General features: G+C 45.3%; 1 protein-coding gene across 1 annotated transcript in view; it reads right to left on the reverse strand.

The window, feature by feature from the left end:
- LOC111264159 (uncharacterized) overlaps positions 1–6,826 on the reverse strand; it is a 73,622-nt gene extending 66,796 nt beyond the window's left edge. Inside the window, exon 1 of the mRNA XM_022839820.2 lies at positions 5,359–6,826. Within this exon, the coding sequence (XP_022695555.1) occupies positions 5,359–5,517 (159 nt within the window). The 5' untranslated portion in view covers positions 5,518–6,826. The remainder of the gene's footprint in view (positions 1–5,358) is intronic.
- Positions 6,827–20,513: the final 13,687 nt, after the last annotated feature.

Below are 20,513 nucleotides of genomic sequence, written 5' to 3' on the forward strand. Positions count from 1 at the left end.
AAAAGGGAGCAAAGCTAGTAGTGGCCACACAGGCCGCTTGAAGCAGCAGGGCTTTAGCGTAGGACGCGTTTATTGACACCTTTACTTGTACCCGCTGTCGTTAGCAGCGTGTTATCTGTCGCGTAAATGCTTACTTTATAATTTTCATATCTAGCTACATTTTTTTTGATGAACAATGAAAGAATTGGCGGATGACATATTCAGCTTGGCCCTAATTGCTAGCCATGTCGTTACCGTTGATCGCTCGTTTCTGGAAAAACTGTTAGGCATACATAACGGAAGGCGGACGTGCAGCGTCATTGACTGTAAACAACATCGCATTATTATTGTCATATAACAGTGAGCAAAGCTTCTCGGTAATTCTTTCGCCTGCAGCTACGTGCATTGCACATTGGCGGTATATCACTCGAGTGTGCACGAGATACGCGCCGACCTAGAAACGACAAAACAAATTAGCAGCAATCAACATATATATATTTTACAAGATCCTCTAAAAACCTTCTGTTCAGTTTATATGTGTTCTGAGTTAGCAAAATTTTGTGCTTAGAAACAGATGACGCGACTTGAGGCAGGACTGTTTTTTTCAAAGTCTTCTACTGTTTATTATAGCATTATTAGCACTTGCTTTTTATTTTCTGCATCTCCGTTGCGTTCTTATGCGCTTCTGACTATGTGAAGTTACGCCTGTTTTGTCGGCTGCTGTTGACAGACAGAAGCTGCAGACTTTGCAATTGCTGCTATTATCATTATTGTTGTTCTCTGTGAACGGGCGAACCGCCCGTTTTGGACCAGCTAAGTCGGGCTGGTTGTTGGACGGAGGGTTTTTCGGCCAGCTAGTTGACCGATAGTGCCGTCTGGTTGTTTTGCTGAGAGATATCACAGATAGTGCAATCTCTTTGGCGTCGCTTTGCTTTGGGTTATATTTGACGACGACGACGATGCTAGAGGAAACAACAATGTTGTTGCCGCGAAATCGCACCTCATTCGCGTCTCTGTCGAACGCCACCAGTCATCGTCGTTGACGGCAAGCTACTTCTTCTGTGGCTACCGTAACTGTCCGCAAATATTGAACAGCATCAATATCAGTAACAAACAACGAAATCGAGAAAAGCGCTAGCAACAAATCAAGCAGCTGTTCGACACACTAACGAATACATACATCCGTATATATATACATTTAATGCGATACTCGTACATTTGCAAAAAAATTGCTTGAAAATCCCAGTTGTTGAATGGCAGCACAAGTGATGAAGGCTGATGGCAGTATCAAAGGACAAAGATAGCTAGCGACAGTGATTAAAAAAGATGACAGGTTTTCTTAGTATTGCCACCAATACTATAATAAGCAGTGCTAAATCTGACCGGTCGCGTTTGCCTTGTCTCGTCCAATTTGATGCTCTCTAGTCCAGTTGACGACGAAATCAACGTACCTATTAGGTCGACATGTTTTTCCTCTTCAAATCGTGAAGTAGATGCCGAGCGGATACGATAATATTATCCGCCGTGGTAGCATTCGGTACCGTTGAAGCCGGCTTGTAATAGTTGCCTGAAGGTATATTGGCACTTTAGCCCATTTGCTGCCTATTACTTTATTCATTAATTACACTAATAATATCAATAAGGACTCTCTGACGGCGAAGGCGAATTTTGTGCATTCGGATAGCTTGACGATGGACGAAGACAGCCCTCACAGAGACTGACGGGAATTGCACAACCATCGCGCAGCAGGCGGTGTTGCCGATGATCCGACACGAAAATAATTCATTATCAACAAAGCTCACAGGTGCTCGTTCCGTTTCGTGCCCTGATCGTCCTGCGTCTATGAATAACATTCCTCGCACTGTCCTGTTGAACGGGCTTGTCCTTTTTTAAACGTTCCTTTTTTCGATTTCTATTACAGTTTTCATCAGTTTATCTTCAGTTGACTCGTCACCTTCGCCGCAGACTACAGTAAAACATTTGCTTCGTCATCTAGACAAACATCACCTAAAGTCTGCGAGCGTCAAACGCGTAAAAAATAGTACTGATTAGCGAACGCGTACGGCGATCGTTGCATACGGGAACAATGCTTCTCGTTACAACTAAAATACATCAATACTTTCAATACGCAAAGACCAGACGTTCTGCTCTTTGATCTGGAAAACCTGGCTGGCAGTCACGAAACAGGCCGTATTGCCTGGTGACATATTGCCCCTACCTTTTGGGCTCGGATCGTTACTGTTAACCTAATGTAATTAGCAGCTAACTCGCATGTTTTAAATCGGTTTCCGTGAGTCGGCAGCTCGTCGACAACTCGTGTGGCTTTTGCTAAGACCATCTCCGCAACATGGTGTAAGTAGTATTTTTTCTTCAAGAGGCATTCAACGTCAGCAGTTCACATGAGTTAGAACCGTTCCATATTCGAATACGCCGGAAGGACAAGGCTGTTACGAATAAAGGTTGCATCGTCATACAGTTATATTAGGTCATATTAGGCTATGTCATACAGGCCAAGCTACTGACAGGAAACGCGTATCATTTCGCTAACTACCACACTAACAACTAACGCATGCTCGTGTAGACAATGGGTCGCTGGTCCACAGACAATCGCGGAAAGTGATGGAAACGGAATAGGCAAGTAGTCGTAAGGACAAATATCAGATAATGTATATCGGTGCAGGTGTTATATTCATATACAATGCACTTTTGCCCAATCTAACGCGTTCTCGTCTAGTTTTTAGGTAACTGGCTACTGACGACTCAATTGATAGGTGTTCATTCATTAGCCAGAAGAGGTCCAGTGCCTTCCAACCTAGCTTAACTAGATAATAACATAATGCGTTTGTTCGTCTGTGTTGACTGTTCGAGATTCTCCCTTTCGTATAGGTAAGTGGTGCCGCCTCTCTTTGTGAACAAGCCCGCCATGAAGCCTATACTGGAAATGGAACCGGGAAACACGTTTTTTTTTTTTAATTCGTCAGCTAGCCATTTCTAATGCGGCGGCGTAAAATATCATTGTCATACGCTCACTTCCGCACGTCGGTGGGAACTCTATAAACAAGAAATTTACAAACAAGCTAATATTAGCATAGGTAAGTGTGTCTGTTAATATCCATAAAGTAGCCAGGATATGTAGACCTAGTAGTAGGCTGTCTCGAAAATGCCAAGGCTATAGCTATCCAATTTGCCCTCACACCCTTTCTTGCTGCAAATGGAACACAGATAATATCTCCCTAGCGTCGCCATTCTTCTCGTTCTTTGGAATGCTGTGTTTTGCCATAGTGGGCTACCGAAGATTCTCAGCTATGAGAATCTGAGCGGTATCCAGACAGTCCTGCGGCGACAAATGGCGCCTACCAAGATTCATTCTCGGTCACAGTAGAGCTATTAAAGAAACCTAGACATGAGCAACCACCGATGACACAAATAGAAAAACTTACCAATCCATACATCGTTCCACAATAGTCAACTAATTTATGCATCGGATAAGTTCCTAATCATTGACTCCGCATACCCAGTGTTTTCTGTGAAAAACACGAAAATCGCACATATGTACTACAACAAAGCATGACCTTTGTGATACGGCTCTAGCGAGGCCAAGAGCACGCACCGTAAAGGCTCAGTAAACAAAAGCTCGATTTCTCGTAACCCCGACCAACGTGTAGGTTTCGACACCAACAGACCAACGGCCGGTGAAAACCAATTGCTGGCCGTTGACGGTGCATTCTATTCGCGTATAGTAATTTATTGAACACAAGGTCCACGATGAAGTAGCGACGGCAGGGAGCTGGCTCTGCGTACCGACGGATAAGTGAGTCTGTATTGCTAGATACCAAACGAAAGCGACATGCGTCAGGTACGTTGAGACATCACGAGATAAAGTTCAATTTCCTCAAGATCGATTTGACAGCCCTTTGCCGGCGTGAAAATGGCCTATCTAAATACAAAGGTCTAAAGACCCTTTTGCCCAGAAATATCGAATCCCACATCATTTATAGGCCATCAAAGTACGAATCGGCATAGATACTGCTACACGGTAAGTGCGTGAATACAGATATTGCAATATCACTTGGCACTTCGTATGTATCTAGATCGACATCGTAATCGTGTATAGACCCCGTGAATGTATGTATGTACGGGTGCACGTTTGAAACTACCTTTCAATAACAACTAGTCGTTGACATCGCCGAGTCGTTCGGTCAGTTAGTGTTTTTTTTTTCTTTTTCTTTTAACAATGGCCACTGTTGAGAGGGTGGATTGTCATTTTTTGATTTAGCTTTCTGATAGCAGCGACGATTGCCAGTTGGACTGCTTAGGCCCGTCGCTTTCAGCATCGAAGTAGCCCTTATTGTCGACGGCTAGAACGATCGTCTAAATGGTTCAATAATAAGCTATTTGGGCGAATATTAAAAGCTGTACAAATGAAAAGAAAACAATGATTATAATGTTTTAAATAAGCATTTTTGCTAACAGCTCGTTGATGTGAAGGTACAGAACTGTCGACCCTATGATCAAGATAACGAAAAATCTAGCTTGCCTCGTTAATCATACCGCCACGGATTTCATCGAACCTGAGTAATTTTAATGATATAATATTAGTTATTAGATAATAACAGTAATTTTTATTATTGACCTGGCGGTGGCGCTTTGCCTCAAAGCAATATTGCTTAAACTGTCACACATAACTGTTTCGACGATACATACGATAGTTCTGTCATCTAGTCTTAGAAAAATTCGTTGCTTTTTTGCTTCGCAGAGTACCGTTTTGTGCTCAGCGGTTCGCGCTCTACTCTACGCACAGCGTTCCACATTGAAGTACGCCAATCCGTTGGAAAAGTCTTACAGTTTGTTTTTACAAGCAACACATGTTTATGTGTTGTTTCGTTGTCTCCCTTCCCTCCCCCTCTCCGTCTCTCCCTCTCTGTGAAAGAATAATTCTGTAATTTTTTCTTATTTTTGCCGTGTTCAGTAGTCTATCCATACTTCACACGCTGTATGTTTTGGCGCTTGTCATTGATTAATCTTGGAGAGCTACTTAGGTCGCTATGGTAAGCGAGGTCATTTAGCGGAACCGAATTGCGTGGCAGGCGTGGTGTCCTCTAGAACATTGCGTATGCTTCGTCGAGTCAGTGTTGTCTCTGACGCTTTCGATCGATGTGCTTTTCCAGCGCACACCCGCTTACCCCTTAACACGCTTTTCACGGATACCATCCGATCGGAATTAGCGATAAATCGGCTCGACCAGCGACATTCCCACTGAAAATATTCTGAATCGTTTCCTTCCACGTTTTACCATTGATTTGCTTAATAGACTGATATGTTTGTTGCACTTCCCAATACCGAGTTTTTTTCTCTGTACTTTTCATCAGCGACACTTACCTGTGGTGACAATTTGGTCGTGCCGATATCCGGATAATGGTAGAAATTTTGCAGGTATCCTTTGGTCTGAGTCTGCGTGTTGTACTGTCCACTATCCATGGTCCCGTCACGTTTGTCAGGATCGAACAAAACCATAGAGCTTGATTTAACCGCGCACATCTTGAACAGCTCGAATGATACGAGCTTAACCGCAATTTTCAATGATTATACGTACAACGACTTGAAATCCAAGTGTACTTTATCTTTCTTGCAATTCTTCTAATTATATTATAATACACTCTCGTTTTCCACGACTGCGACGCTTCCTTCTACGTGCAGCGGGCACATTCACACATTCATCGACAGGGGGCACATCACATACTCTGTAAAATTGTAGATAATCCTTGGTTAGTGAGCACAGTCGTTCACTGATTCAACTGCTGCCGATGTGATGATCCTTGGGCGACAACGAGCCTTCTGCCCTGTCTGCCCGCAGCTCCTCATCGTACTCGCCGTTCCATTAACAAATCATCTGCGAACAACTGTGTTTTTTTTTCCGTTATTCATAGAACGATAATAACAACAGAAACAACACAAGTACGAGAAACTGTTGTAGCTTCCTCAGTCCGAAGTGGGTGCATCTCACAGAGTTTCCTTTGTTTTGAATCTGCTGCTATCGACGTTGTTCCCATTAATAATTCCGTACGGCCTGACACCCTCGGTGCGTGCTATACTCCAATATCAACTGATATCCTCATTAACTACCTGTGTACTGATCGTAAGCATAGTCTCATTCCATCCGGACGAAGATCTCTACATTTGTCACACCCCAATGCACGTATACGTCTGCGCGTTTCCAGGGAGTTCTGTATTCTCCGTGATTGCCGTTGTGTTGACAGTTGTTTCCAGTAATCCAGAAAGGGTACACTTAGAAACCAGGGATGATCCAACTAGTAGCTGCAACTGTAGCAAAATACAACGCAGTACACAGATAGACTCGTATTGCTACACAACAAACGACTAATGACAACTTGTGCGAACGACGACGACGACGACGACGACGACAAAAACAACAACGTTGCTGAAGAACTTCAGGAAGAGAATGAATCGATGAGAGAATACAACTACATTCTGTTTGTTTGTTTGTTCTTCAGTATTTCCTTGCGCCTCATTACGGTCTTCTTATCGATTGGTATTCCTTCACAGGCATTCACTAATATCCTTGTGCAGGGAACAACATAGCACTTCGTTAATAGAGACAACCACAGTCAAATAGCCAATAATAGCGGTAGTAGATGCAGGTACAATTTTCGCTATTGACGTCTTCGCCTCGCTCCTCTGCCACCCACTGCTGCTATGGGTAACAAGACAGTAGTGATAATACGAAAACGAGTAGCGACGTGCAGTGGCCTCCTCGTTCGGCGACGCTTCCATCTAAACTGAACGAAACCAACACGCTGCACACTGAGTCGGCGACAACCACAGCCAGGCAGCAGGCGCCCACCGCACAGCGGGTCCAGTCAGCAGCGGAGGCTACGCCAGCGGCAGCGGCAGCGGCAGCAGCAGCAGCAGCAGCAGCAGCACCAGCACCGGCCACGGCAGAGCCGAACGGCTGTACGAACCAACAAAGCGAGCTGGAGGCGCGGCAGCGCTTAGCCCTTTGCTGTGTTCGCAAAGTCTTCTCTAGTAGTAGCAGCAGCAGCAGCAGCAGCAGAGGCAAGCGATGGCCACCAAACCAGCAGCAGCGCGCCAGCGAGAGCCCTTTCCATTTCTCCATTGCTACGATGCGCTACTGCCACGCCGTGGAGAGGGTCGAAATGGTGACGTAGCCATCGTATCGCGAATAGGGACCCTCTCCGCTGCAAGCCCCCTTTCCCGTTGTTCGTAGCAAGCTCGTACTATCGCTACCGGCCGGAGTAGATGGTCGGAGTAGAGAGTCATGGGACGATATTGTTCGATCGACGAACGAGTCGTTTCTCTGGATCGACTTACTGCGTTGCCAGTATTGTGTCAACCACTGGACAGGAGGGACGCATCGTGCGTGCACGAGACGGGAACAGAGTTCGGAACGCGAATAAAGCCAAGGTTGCTCTAAGCTGGCGCAGGTCAGGAAAAAGCTTGACGGCCGGTTTTTCAGCAGTGTTTCCGTTAAAAGCATATCGCTATAGGCTTTTTTAGCAAGCGGAAACGATGGCCAGATTTGAAGGGGAGCTTCAATTTGCTTCGCTACAAATCGACTCTTTCAGTTGCTCCCCTTAATACAGTTGTCGTCTAAAACATGAACCTACTTTCCGTTTAAACGGCATACATCACTGGGAGGTGATGAAGCTGAAATGAGCTGAACTTTAGCTCAACTGCCTCGACTGCGACACCATCAGGCGATGCTGTATTGTTGCACTATCGGCACTACTCACAAAAGCTACCACCGCGAACTTACTTAGGAGCAGAAGTGGTACCCAGTTATACGAGGCCTGTTCGCTTGCTCCTTAGCTAGCATATGAATACGTAATTTTGTAACTGTATGCTATTGTTATTGACATTTTCGTTTAACAAAGTACCAGATTGGATTTCTGGTCGGCTCAGAGCGTAGCCCCTCGACTTCTGAGCCCCCCCCCCCCCTCGCTCTGTGTCTGTGTCTGTCGAACAACGGCGTTCGAGACTATGACACCCTGAACGAAAGAAGAGAGGAGCGCGCACGGTTGTGGGGAACTCTGCTAGAATGTGGGACCTGGGAGCGTCTGACTGTGACGCTATCTGTACCTATTTGTCTGTCTGTGTGTTAGAATTCATATAGACTATTCCTTGTCCGAACCTTAAGCTGGTCAGAGGCTGCTGCCGAGGCGATTGCACGTTTGCTTGATTATTCCCAGTCTCCGTCTATGTTCTTATACAGCATTGGCCCTTAGTGAGCATGGGCCTAACATCGTTCTTAAGGCGGGACGATGCGCACTCTTCGGCTGCGAGAGGAAGACAGAGAGTGAACATATCTTTGTGTCGTAGATGTCATAGAGTGGCATGCTCACTCCCAGACGAGGGAGGCTGGTCTGATGTTGTACCCAACCACCTCGAAGGGTACTGCTTCGCTCTTTCTGGAGGCTTTCGACCCGACCGAAGCAGAAATCCAGAACAGGATTGGCTTGCTCCTCTGAATTGAATTCGTTTAGTAAGCTAATCAGTGTCTACTCAGATGCGAACAGAGCAGCGGGACACAATAGAACGAAGCGACAAAACAGTAGAGGCTCGTGCAGTTTCACCGATTGAAAACTTACACTCCCCTAGCCAATAGCCCTATGTTACCCGTACCGACTAACCGAGTTCTTAGACGATTGCAGTTGCAGAGAATCACCAGCGACTCGTTGCTTGTCGGTGAGGACACTCTCCTCGTCGTTACTCCTTCTGGCGTTAGCTTGTTTCTGCTCCTTCTCTAGTTCGGATTGCTATACATGAAGAGAACAACGACAACGACGACTACAATACGCCAACCAATACAATGACAACATCAGTAACCCAAAAATAGCGCGGAAGAGAATGATCGCAAAAGAGTGCACAGAAGACGCATACGTCATTGTATGTATACCATGCTTTCTAGTTCCCCTACTAAGACCACGACAACTACATACATACATACATACCATCGGTGAGAAGCACAAACCATAATATAATAATAAAGCCAATAACTAACTCGTTTAACACAGAGCTAGCCTGGTTGTCTGTCTACCTGACAACCATCCTCGTGGAAGCTAAACTGTACGGCAGACGCTGTCGTTCTGTCTTGTAGCTAATTGTTATCATTTTCAGGAAGCAGAGGAACTCGTGTAGAAAAAAAGCCGAGGAGACAGCTGAGGGTGAGCTTGCGTTTGGAACGAGAGTGGAGCGAAGTATAGAGCGCCAAATAAGAAACTGACTGCCATTCGAGAAGTCTATTGACAACGTACGAGGATGAGTAGGAGAGAAGAACGCAACGAAGCTAGCAAACTAAAAATTAACTGCACTTGCGAGTTCCTGCCCACCACGTTCGTTGCGGTACGACGGCAGACGGCGTGCTCTAGCCGCTGTTGCCAGCGATGCTGAGGCTGTTAACACTTCGCGCAGAAGAGCAACGCTTGTGGGGTTTGTAGCGAACTACATTTTTTTGTTATAGTGTTCCGGTACTGCAATGGTCGTTGGTTAGGAAACCTTGAAGAGTCAACAAGATAACTTGTTATGTTCTTGGATAGGTAGCAGGAGCCGCTGCTATCTTTGTTGGCGTCTAAAGGGGGTGGTAGCACATCGGTAGAATCGGGTCGTCGGTTCGTCCCCGTGACTGACTGCCTGTGTTTGTATGTGTGCGTGTACAACGACGATTGGTTATGAGATATAACGTCTGGAGAGAGTTCACGCAATCTTTGATGGTTACAAACAGATAAGAAGATTTAGGCATCACGAGGCGTACCATCACAGAAAAGATGGTGAGGTAGTACGATGTTATCTAGCAGCAATGATACCGATACAAGGGGGAAGATCAGAGAGCCGCCGCGCAAACAGGCCACACAATGGACTTGATAGGAAAAAAGTCGCTGTACGACCAGGGTGGTTCCTGCGACAGCGTTCGTTGCAGCGGAGACATTCCTCATGTTGTTGTTGTTGTTGTTGGCGGTGCGATAGATTCTCGATGGGATGCGGACCTCTGTGGCGTTTTAGCGACAAATTAAAACTCTCTAGTAAACTAAATGCCAACATGTACTGCTTGTACAATTTTGGACGATGGCTCGTAAGAAGCCGATGTTTCACATGATACACAATAATATGAGTGAGTGTAGTAAATCGGCGCCATAGAACTGTGTGTATATATATATATACAATCATACATGAACTTGATTTGTAAGAACCCAGTAAGCTAATTGCCGGCCATTTATTTGTTGATTACATGTTAACTTTTTTGTTTTGAAATCTATTGCGAAATGTATTTTGCAACATTCGCTGCAGTCAGGGTCTATGATCGTTCCTTGGCTTTGGGGGACAGGTGGCGTCATTGCTTGTGCTAGTTGTCCCCTTCCATTGTCGTAGGGAAGTAGCACCATACTCGAAGCCTAAGAGCACCCGTGAAACTCCTTGCAAGGGACCAGCTCCATCGGTTTGAGCTCCGAAGCGTTACTGTTGGAGAATTATGTATACAGGAATCTATAAAGTACACAGCCTATAATTTACAGCCAGTTTCTATTTATCAGATACGTTACGTAAATACGATGAGAGACATTTACCGGATTGCTATGTTTCACTACTAATCACAGCAATGACACTACGTAATTTGTGCAGAAGGTCGCCGATACGCAAAACCGACGCAAGCTTCGCTTGGCAGCGGTCATCCAGTTCCTCTCGTTTGTGAATAGCATGTCTAGCCAAGCATGACGGGAACACGTCTGGATCACGTGTTCCATGCTAGTCGTGGTGGCCTTGTGCTACGCCGAAACCACGACACTGGTATTAAGTAGCGTGCACATGTACCACAAAGGGTCCGCGTTCTAGATTCTGTCGACACGCTGCCGTAAGGAAGGCAACCTGTGCGTAGTAATGTGTGTATGGTCTAAGTATGGGACGAGCTGTCGTTGCCTACTGTGTGTTGGCAGGCACAAAGGGGATGGACTATGGTTCTTTCAGTATCCAGCTGGATTCTGCGAGGTATACGCGTAGAGCACTATATGTACACATATTCTGTATGACAGTCTTGTTCTCGTTCCTATGGGGGCCAGACGAGTCAGGCGAACATGGACCTCAGCGGATTTATATACAGGCTGTAACCGACCAAGTCATTTGTGGATGAACTTAAAATGCATTTAACCGCGTAACTACTAGTGTATGCATGTTCTGTTTTGGTTCACTCAGTTGGAGAGAGAGAGACATCGGAAAGTAACTACTGACAAAAAAAATTACGTACAAATTATGAACGATGGTATCCAGAATTCACATGCGCTTTTGTTGTACGAGATGTAGCCAAAACCCAATACCTTATAAGGTTAACTAGATTTAATAGTCTCTGTTTTGTACGCCTTGATTACTCGTTCTTGCCTTTGTAGACCCTCCATAGGTAGGATGCACTTGGAAGATACTTTCGGGTGTACCTAGTTGGCTTACGTACTAACGAGCGGGCATTATGTTTGTAAACTATCTGTCGGCAAGGGTGGCGGAGGCGTCGTCTGCTAGCTCTGTTCTCTGATCCGATAATAGTTTCAGGTTTGTTTGCGCACGTCCCACCAGCTAAAATTGTGTCAGTACAAGTGGCCTTGCAAAAGAAGCGGGACGAGAAGGCGATATAGGCATGCGATATTCCCCCTATGCTTGCATCCTTTTAGCCGACTAACGACAGAATATATATTTGGCCTAAGCCATTAAAGAATTACTAATTTGGGTGTACATATATTTTGAGAGAAGAGCAGTTGGAAAAACGAGCTGGGGCCAGATCAGAGATATTAACGAGAACGCTTGCACAGTTTGCTGAAAAGCTACACCGATAACCCGTTCGGCCGAACACGTATCTATGATATGTCTTTGTTTACATAATTATATCCGTGGCAGCGAGCATATAACATCGACGACTCTACACTTTCTCATGCGTTACGATTCATGATCATGACTATGCGATTGAAAACAATGGACGTTGTAGGAAAATGTTACGTCGTTCTCGCTAATCATTATGGTACTGATTTGAATGTTAAGTAGCTATCGACAAAGGCGGCTTATATAGGCTATTTTGATCGTCGCTGACTGTTTACCGCCCAGTTCCCATGAGCTGACACCGTCTATCATTCATGAAATGACGGTTTTTGATAGGTGCGTCGGTGAGCTTGTCTGCTAAAGAGCGCCGACGCATCGAAAAACGCAAACACGGTCGCAACCTGAACGAGAAGTTCTGCTATTGCTACTGCCGCCCTATCCAGCAACTGGAAACCGCATCGTTTGCAATTTGCCGAAGTCACACATGTTCGGGGGAAACCGCAATATTTGCACACGACATTGATGGCTCGTTTGGACCAACTGGAAAATCGAAAACCGCACGATATGAGTGAGGCCAACCATACGCTAAATGGACGAAACCATCTATCAGCGATAAAGATTAAATGACCATAGTACTTTTGCCTGGACCGTCTGCTTTCTATCGGACGGCTTTCAATCGATGAAGACCTGCCGGCCGCAAAGATGCAGCTCGAGATACCAGCATGTAAGATTTGAAGATTTCATGCAAGATTTGAAGATTTCATGCAAGATTTGAAGATTTCATGCAAGATTCAATTAGATGTGAGATCTAGGGACGAATGAATAGACGCAACCTATTGGAGTTCGTTATCTGTTTGAGGTGCGCTCCTTGTGTGACCTACGCTATCGGGTTCCCAGAACCCACTGCGAACCAGTTATACGCTCAGTAAATCCTACTAGTAAGGCCAATTATGCGGTTTTCCGAAGGTGCTCCCTAAAAGGAACCCCACTGATCTGAGAAACTGCATGAACAGTAGCATGCTCTTGTATTGTTGCAGTGATTGTCGCCGAGCAAGCTCTCTGCGCCGTTGAGTAAGCTGCCAAAGCTAAAGAAAAGTGGCCTGAAGCACGACTGAATATCGGCTCGTTGAAGGCGCTGGATATCAGCCAGTTGACGATGTCTACTCGTTCTATCGTCATTGTGCGAGGCTGTGTTTGCTAAATCGTCATATTGAATGCTTCTATGTCAAGTGGCTAATTGCAAAAAAAATTGCTTTGACTACCCACTGTCACTTAGCTATAAGTAGTTACAATGATGTTATGTCATCTTGAAGGGATGCCTAAGCGAGTCGGCAAGGAACGTTTTTAAGCTGTGCAATAACACAAACACTACTAGTAGACCCCAAAATGGGTTGGAGTGGTAGTGAGCCACTTTCGAAGCGTGTTTTGTTGCACTAGTCAAGTGCATGCCTCCATGCTGCTGTCGAAAACTGTATACTGTGTAGAACATGAACACGTACGTCTTCGAAGAAAGCAAAAATAAGTGACAAAGACTCATAGTATGTTAAACATTCATGGCTGAAATAGGGTAAAAAAAGAAGTGAAACGCCAATACGAGATGGGGACAGGAAAGCGACAAGATATATGTCTTCACCCTCCTTGATATCGGAGGGTAAATATTACAATTTTACTTCTGCGGAGGGAAATTAAGATCAGGCTAATCAGACCTCCATGTTTTGTTTCTGGTGTGTGCTCATCTTAGTTTGAATTAATTGAACATCTCGCCCTTTCGGATGCCGCACACGGTACGGTGCCTACGACAAAACAGTGAACATCGACCACGTTCGTATCTTCTATTATAGGTTATATCGTGAGAACGGAGTTTAACGGCACTGTGAATCTTTGTCATTTCCTTATTCCTCGATTCGGGCTTGCTGCGACAGAGGTGTAATGGACGGGTATCGCTGCCGTACCGCTGTCTGAACACCCCCTCTGAGGTAGCGAAACAACAGTGAGTCTTCGTATACAGGCATTTAGGGCAAAGGAATGACAGGAGGGGTTAACGATAGTCACCAGATGCGAAACTGCAACAGCAGCTCGCTTTCTGCGACTGAGGTCGTTACACGCCTCTGCTGTCTCTAGATTAGTTGCCGCTTTCTGGGTTTCCGAATTGAAGCCTGCTTCAAGCCCTTCAAAACCTCTCGAAGGTTGTGCGATCACTTCGGCATCAAGTAAGCACAACCGTGTTAGTAACCTTCTGTATCGTTTTTCTGCTGAGTATTGTTCGTTGAAACAGATCAACGAAGCCCGCCGTCATAAAACGACAACACTGATTTCAGCCTATGTGCATCAGCGGGTCACGGAAGCGCCGGCCTCAACCGGTTACGCCAATGAGCACGCACGGTTCGGTTTGCAAACAAGAGTAGTGGACCTACTAATATATCGACCACGAGTAGATGCGTCGACCTCTTTAGTGCTGCATCGATCTATTGACTCTCAATCTCGATGGCGGATATTGTACAACCATAACGTGCTACCTTGACCGGCATCCATGTTGCGGCCACTTGATGTTGGCACATGCGCCTTCAGATACTGGCAAGATGTGCTACGCCAGCGTCGGTCTTACAGGTGTCTAATGTGCAGCAAAAATGCCTTCATCTTTGTCCGAGCACTCTTAGTCTCTTACATCAGTCTAAGGCAATAAGTGTTCAACGGCACGCCTCCGAAACACAAAAAGAGACGAACTTCTTTCTTTCTTTCAAAGAGCTTATAGTCAACGATTTGGCCACGTGTTGGAGCGACGCCAGGTGAATGTGATTCCAACATCTACCCATTTATTATACCACCCATTCAAACATGGTCGACTCAGAAAATTGTTCGGTGCCGCATTATAGCAATAACATAGAAACGGTAACTTTGTTTAACAGAAGATAATCACGTGACGTCGTCCTCGCTCAGCGCTACGTATTCAGTCAATCGAATTATTATGTGGTAGGAAGTCATTTATTCTTCATTGTTGTTCATCATTATTACCCCACTGATAGTGACTTTCGGGTCAATAATTCCGATTCGGTTCCAAAGGTCGATATCATTAGGTGGGTAAGCTCTGTGCTGGACAATGGTGTCTCTCGCAGTCGCGTTTTTCCATGGGCGCGACCGTTCAAACTATAGTAAACTGTTATCCCCATGCTACTAAAATACGCTGCTAGTGAGAATATAATATCGTTCATATAACCAGGAGCAGCGCGGCAGCTGAATTGGACTCCCGCTAACTAAAATACCTAACCCAGCTAACTAACTAACTAACGACTCTGTTTGTTATATAATGCAATGTTGTTTATGGACAATTCACTAGGCCTATGAACTAGCGGAGGATACGTAGATAGACTTTTTACGAGTCTTCAAATAATAATCTTTAAATAACATGGATAAGACGTTCATATTAGAAATACGATAAGCGAAATACAACCTGGTCTGGGTGGCATATATGTCAAACAAAAAGGAAAGAACCAAACAGACTGCTGTATTTGTAGATAAACTAATCTCACACGTCGTTGATTCTTATGCACGCACGACGTGTGTATGTGCTACCTTTTACTGCTCACTAACCATAGTATCTCCAAGTATAACAAACAGTCGACAAGCTCTTAATTTCTGTAACGCTGTTCTGCGACACGATAGTAGCTGACACACATCACACGCGTGCATGTACATGCAGTTGAATTTCACATTTTACAAAAAAAAAAAACACGTTCATCACATGTAAGCCTGATCTCCTTCGCTTTCTTCGAAAATTAACGCCACAAAAATAATCCAAATGACACTTATTAACTTAAACGTGTGATTTCGTCATACAGCAGTAGATTTCTCTGTTACGTACACACGTTTTCGTACACAAATATCTCACTCAATAGTGCAGTGTCGCTATCCTGCTAATAGTAAAAGGTTGGCTAGCATTTTCGCCTTATCGCCTTCCCTTCGCAAACTGTAAGGCAAGCGAAGTCGTTGGTCGACCAAGAAACCAGCCTACAATGTATTACGACATCAGGCGAGGTTAGATCGTCATGGAGCTTTCTCTCGCATCATCACAGAGTCACCGCTATGAAAAAGTGATACATTTGTGAACGTGTATGTCTGTGTGTGAAGATGTAGTATTTAATTACATACTAGAATGTAATTGTACGGATGCTGCTGATAGGGGCGGTGGGAAAAACAAGCGATTAGCCGTGTCGCTGTGGGCTAGCTATAGCCTATGGGATTATTCTTTCTTTGATTGTTCGTCGGTCCGTCATTTCATGTAGAAGTCCATTTCTGCTCTCGCCGTGTTATAAATGTATTTGGCAAATGGCTAACAGTAGGAGCAAATAGATCCTGGTTTTTAATTACGGCCTGATCAACTGACATAGTGGCAGGCTACACTGCAAGACCGAAAGCTGAAAAAAAGGACAGGGGGTGGCCAAATGGAGAAATGAGCGGTACAGCCTGTTTTACTGGTACACTGCCTGATTGACTAGTATAATAACAGATCACCGAACTAGTGGCAGCCACTTTGTGGATTCGGTCACACCGATCTAGTACGCCTACGAGTCGCCATATGTCGATGGATATTTTCGCGCAGAACAATTCGAATTTTGCTAACATGCTCTCCCTGTTAGTTCGTATGGGTGCATTTACTGATCTAGGCGTCGAAATGCTTAAATACATATAAAGTCCAACCCAACAATTTCCGATAACTTGATGATGGAATGGTTCTCGAATATACTATCTGCTGGACTGGCTTGTCGTCGTCGAAATAGGAAAGACCTGCACCGCTATTACGGAACTCGGAAGTCTGTATATAGCAGGGCCCTGCAATAGTTATTGTTGTCATATGGTCCCATCAATAGGACGCCACTCATCATCGTTCGCACTCGCTACGAAAGACACAGTTAAATGAGTAGATTGAGTCGAGGTGGTATATTCAACAACTTCCAGCCAGCGCCTCAGCAGTCTAGAAGCTCCTTTCGATATTATAAAAGCAGTAGATGTTTGTATCCACGCAGAATCCGTTTTTCGGAAAACAGCACTGCAAGACCATCTCTGGCCTTTCCTAAGTAACGTTTAGTGGTAGGATTTTATCATAAAAATCGGCGTTGTCTAGGGTCAGCTTGAAAAGATACACTTTAGCGTAAGTGTTCTTGGACGGATTGCAATGACAACGAAGAACGCACACGAGTGCCAGAGCGATTCTCTCGCTTTCTCAGAAAGTCGCCTTCATCAGGCATAAGTTTGAACGTCCACCTAGTGTAGCAGCCCTCTCAGGCACGGCCAACACTGGGCCGTTCAACTCCTGAGACAGCGAAATTTGCATGCCGGCGGCCTTGTCCGCGTAGGGCGAAAGTGCAAAACGTTAGAGCCTTTATTTTACCTTGCTAACGCAGGGTCGACAAATGGATGGCGACATTGTTTCGGCCTGATCCTTAGTAAAACTCTGCTGTTAAGGAATTTTAGGAGGGTCAACGCGGACGGCATATGTAATATAATAAATAGGTGGAAGCCTATATCAACATGGTCTATTATTTATATCGTGTTTGTACTTTTGATAATAGTTTTTATTGATTTAGATTTCAACTCCATTGATATATGATTTCTCAACTAGGGCCGAGAAGCTGGCACTCATTAGTAGTGTTTACTTATCTTTCTATTTTTACTTATATATTGCTGAAATCTAAGTTATGCGTTAGTAAGGAATGTCATAGGATCGTTTACTACAGTCGAAGACATTTAGATTAAATGTAATCTATTACATAATAAACAAAAATTCCTACATCAAAAGTAATCCTTCATTTGTACGCAGAGGAACCAGCATGACACAAATCGAACGGCTAAACTTAGCCGTTTCGACATAGTTATTCTTGATGCTAACATGGTTTTAGTTAGGCAGCTTTGTGCGTCAGCGACTACCCAATTAATGGCCTTCTTTCTTAGATATCGATATTAGCTGATAACAACAGACTTACAGACCCGCTATGTTCCAACGGTTTCAAGGGCGCTTTAGTAGTTTAGCTCACGTGAGATCTTCATCAACAGCAAGCAGCAAGATTAAAACTGAATTCGTGTGGTATACTCACTCATACCGATGATCTATTTGCGGGCTCGACACCCAACTAAGAATAGACGGCTGACACAACTGTTGGTTTCGAACTATCTATTGGCAAGGCAGAAAACTAACTCCTTTTTTGAGCCTTCTTTACTAGCCAATTGATCTAGACTGCTTCCTGAAGTGCGGGGCTCTGGTAATTCTCTACAATGGCGGGGAACCTTCAAACTTCGTCCGGAATAAATCCGAGGCATGCTCAGCTCAAACGGCTAAAATTTGTCTTTGATCTGCTCGGAGAATTATTCAACCTTTCTCATATAACCGAGTTGTCTGTTGAGGTCAGCTCAGTCTTCTGCTGCTGCCGGCCAGAGATTAGTCAGTCGTGTCGTGTCGTTGAAGATTTACCCGCTCGTGTTCTCGATCCGTTAGGCCACGTTACCCTACGCAGCCGTCGATTACTCGGCCGACTTCTCCATGGCCGACAACGGCGTTGTGACTGACGCTTATCTTCTGTCTTCCTTTTGCTTTCTCTTTTCTCGTCTCTCTGCCATTCTGTCAGTCTTTGAGATGCTGGTGGAAAAATACTTGCGTTTCTACTAGACCAAACTCCCAACTCCATTTGGAGATTCTTTGCTCCTTTTGTTACGACCGTTCTGACGCCGTTACTGAAATGGCTTGATGATGATAGACAGTGGGCACTGACAAACTGCTCTCGCTCCAATGGCTAGCTGTCGAGGTTCATTTTTCGCCTTCGCGGCAAGTTGTTCCTGTGTGGCCATGTTTGTATCGCGCACTTGAAACGCACGAAAGTGTACGGCCCGAGTGGTCGACTAGGACTTGAGAAAATGTATGTGGGAACAACCTATATATATATATATATATATATATGTATGTGTGAGAATCACATTTGGAGCTTCTAGCGGAAATAGCATCCGCGAGACTAAAAGGCATCAGTTCTTCTCGCATACCTTATCAGTGGTCAACCTTCATCATTTTTTCGTTAAGAAAGTGACTAGCCTAGTCGCGGGTGATATACAGTAACCCTTTGATACCCAGCCGTTATAGTGCATTGGGGTTGGGATATAATTCCTATGTAAGTTATAATATAGCAAAACACGTAAAGGTGCGTAGGACATATCACGGTGCCCTTTGAAAATGATGAGCAGAGACAGCCGGCGTCCTAGATACACACTCGCGTCACTATAGCAAAGGCCTTTGTAAGACGTAGGCTGCCGGATCAAGCGAAAGTAGGCTCCCGTTGCCCAATTTCATTCGCTCTTCCTTTACGAAAAAGAGGAAAGGCTGGTTGGCCTGCACGCGATAGTGGTAGCCAGCAATGACACGCACGGGAAGCCCAGAATGGTGCCAGCAGCAGCGGCTGATAGATGCAAGCGCAGTACTCGTAGGCATGACGCTGGCACCGATGTGCGCGGAAGGGAGCCACGTGCAGGTTGTCAGCGGTTGAACAGACGCCTGCTTTGCCACGTGTCTTTTGGATGATGGCCTTGTTCGTTCAGTGCGTTCAGTACACCTTAATTGGTCGGATTAAGTTGCTTGCAGTTGAGACTTGATCTGGTTCGTTGACGGAGATAACGAAAACGGGCTATATCGCAGCCAAAGCTTTGCCGTCCTCTATATCCTACCAGGGTATAGCAACGATCCTAGTTGGACTGACACTACTCGAGACATATATAGGCTAACCTGGAGAGGATGGTGCCGATCCGCGAAAGCGAATATTCGGCAGGCGGCAGAAAGTTCTTTGAACTTTGTAGAGAAGGACAATTAATTTGGCGACTTCAATCATGCGCGAATGGCAAACGGAAGGCCTGGATTTAGAGGACACCCTGCGCTGGGGACCAAGCTCATCTCTTCATTCACTGCACGTCCGTGAGTTCACGAAGTCCACAGGATAAACACAGCAGCACTGAGTGAGCCAGTGCCTAAAACCATCTAGCTCTCTTAGGCGTCCCGGACTCGAAAGCTCCAAAGTCGTCTCTTCCCACCTACCGGCACACTTCGCACATATATACTATAACACACAACATACACGCGTACTTATTAGAGTGTGTCGTTCTATTGTGTTGCGCTCTTTCCTTCGTTGTAATAGTACTCCAGTCCGATAGTACTTTGTGCCCCCTACGTCTCATCAGAGGATTCTCAGCGGCCTCTCCAAGCCATTCGCCGCCCGGGGCCATTGCCGTCTCAGTCTTCCTAGGTCTTCCGTCGCCGCTTCCGTGCTCCAGTGCGCAGGGGCTATCATATCCTGACGACGCAACGGAATAATTTAGAGTGCCGTCATCTTCCTTGACTCTGGCAGCTTTTTCTTAACGACCCACCAACCAACCAAGCGGCATCAGCACTGCGTGAACCCTCTTCCCTGTCTTGTTGACAGGCTGGATGGAAAGCTCGAGAAGTGTATCTTCCCTCCTCGTCTAATATTAGATGCTATACGGCGCCGACTCGGTGCCGTTGTTTTGAGATTTCGGAGTCCTCTACGCGGATTATGGTGGCGCGGCACAACTGCATACCTCTGCAACTCTCCCAACAGTTGTCGAACCTCGCGGGAGCGACCGCCTGCTGTCCAGAAGACTTTCTTTCGCTCTCTCTACAGCGACTCGACTGGAGCCTCCTTCTGAGACTCACAACC

The sequence above is a fragment of the Varroa jacobsoni genome, unplaced genomic scaffold (genome assembly GCF_002532875.2).
Source record: "Varroa jacobsoni isolate VJ856 unplaced genomic scaffold, vjacob_1.0 scaffold_824, whole genome shotgun sequence".
Taxonomy (NCBI): Eukaryota; Metazoa; Arthropoda; class Arachnida; order Mesostigmata; family Varroidae; genus Varroa; species Varroa jacobsoni.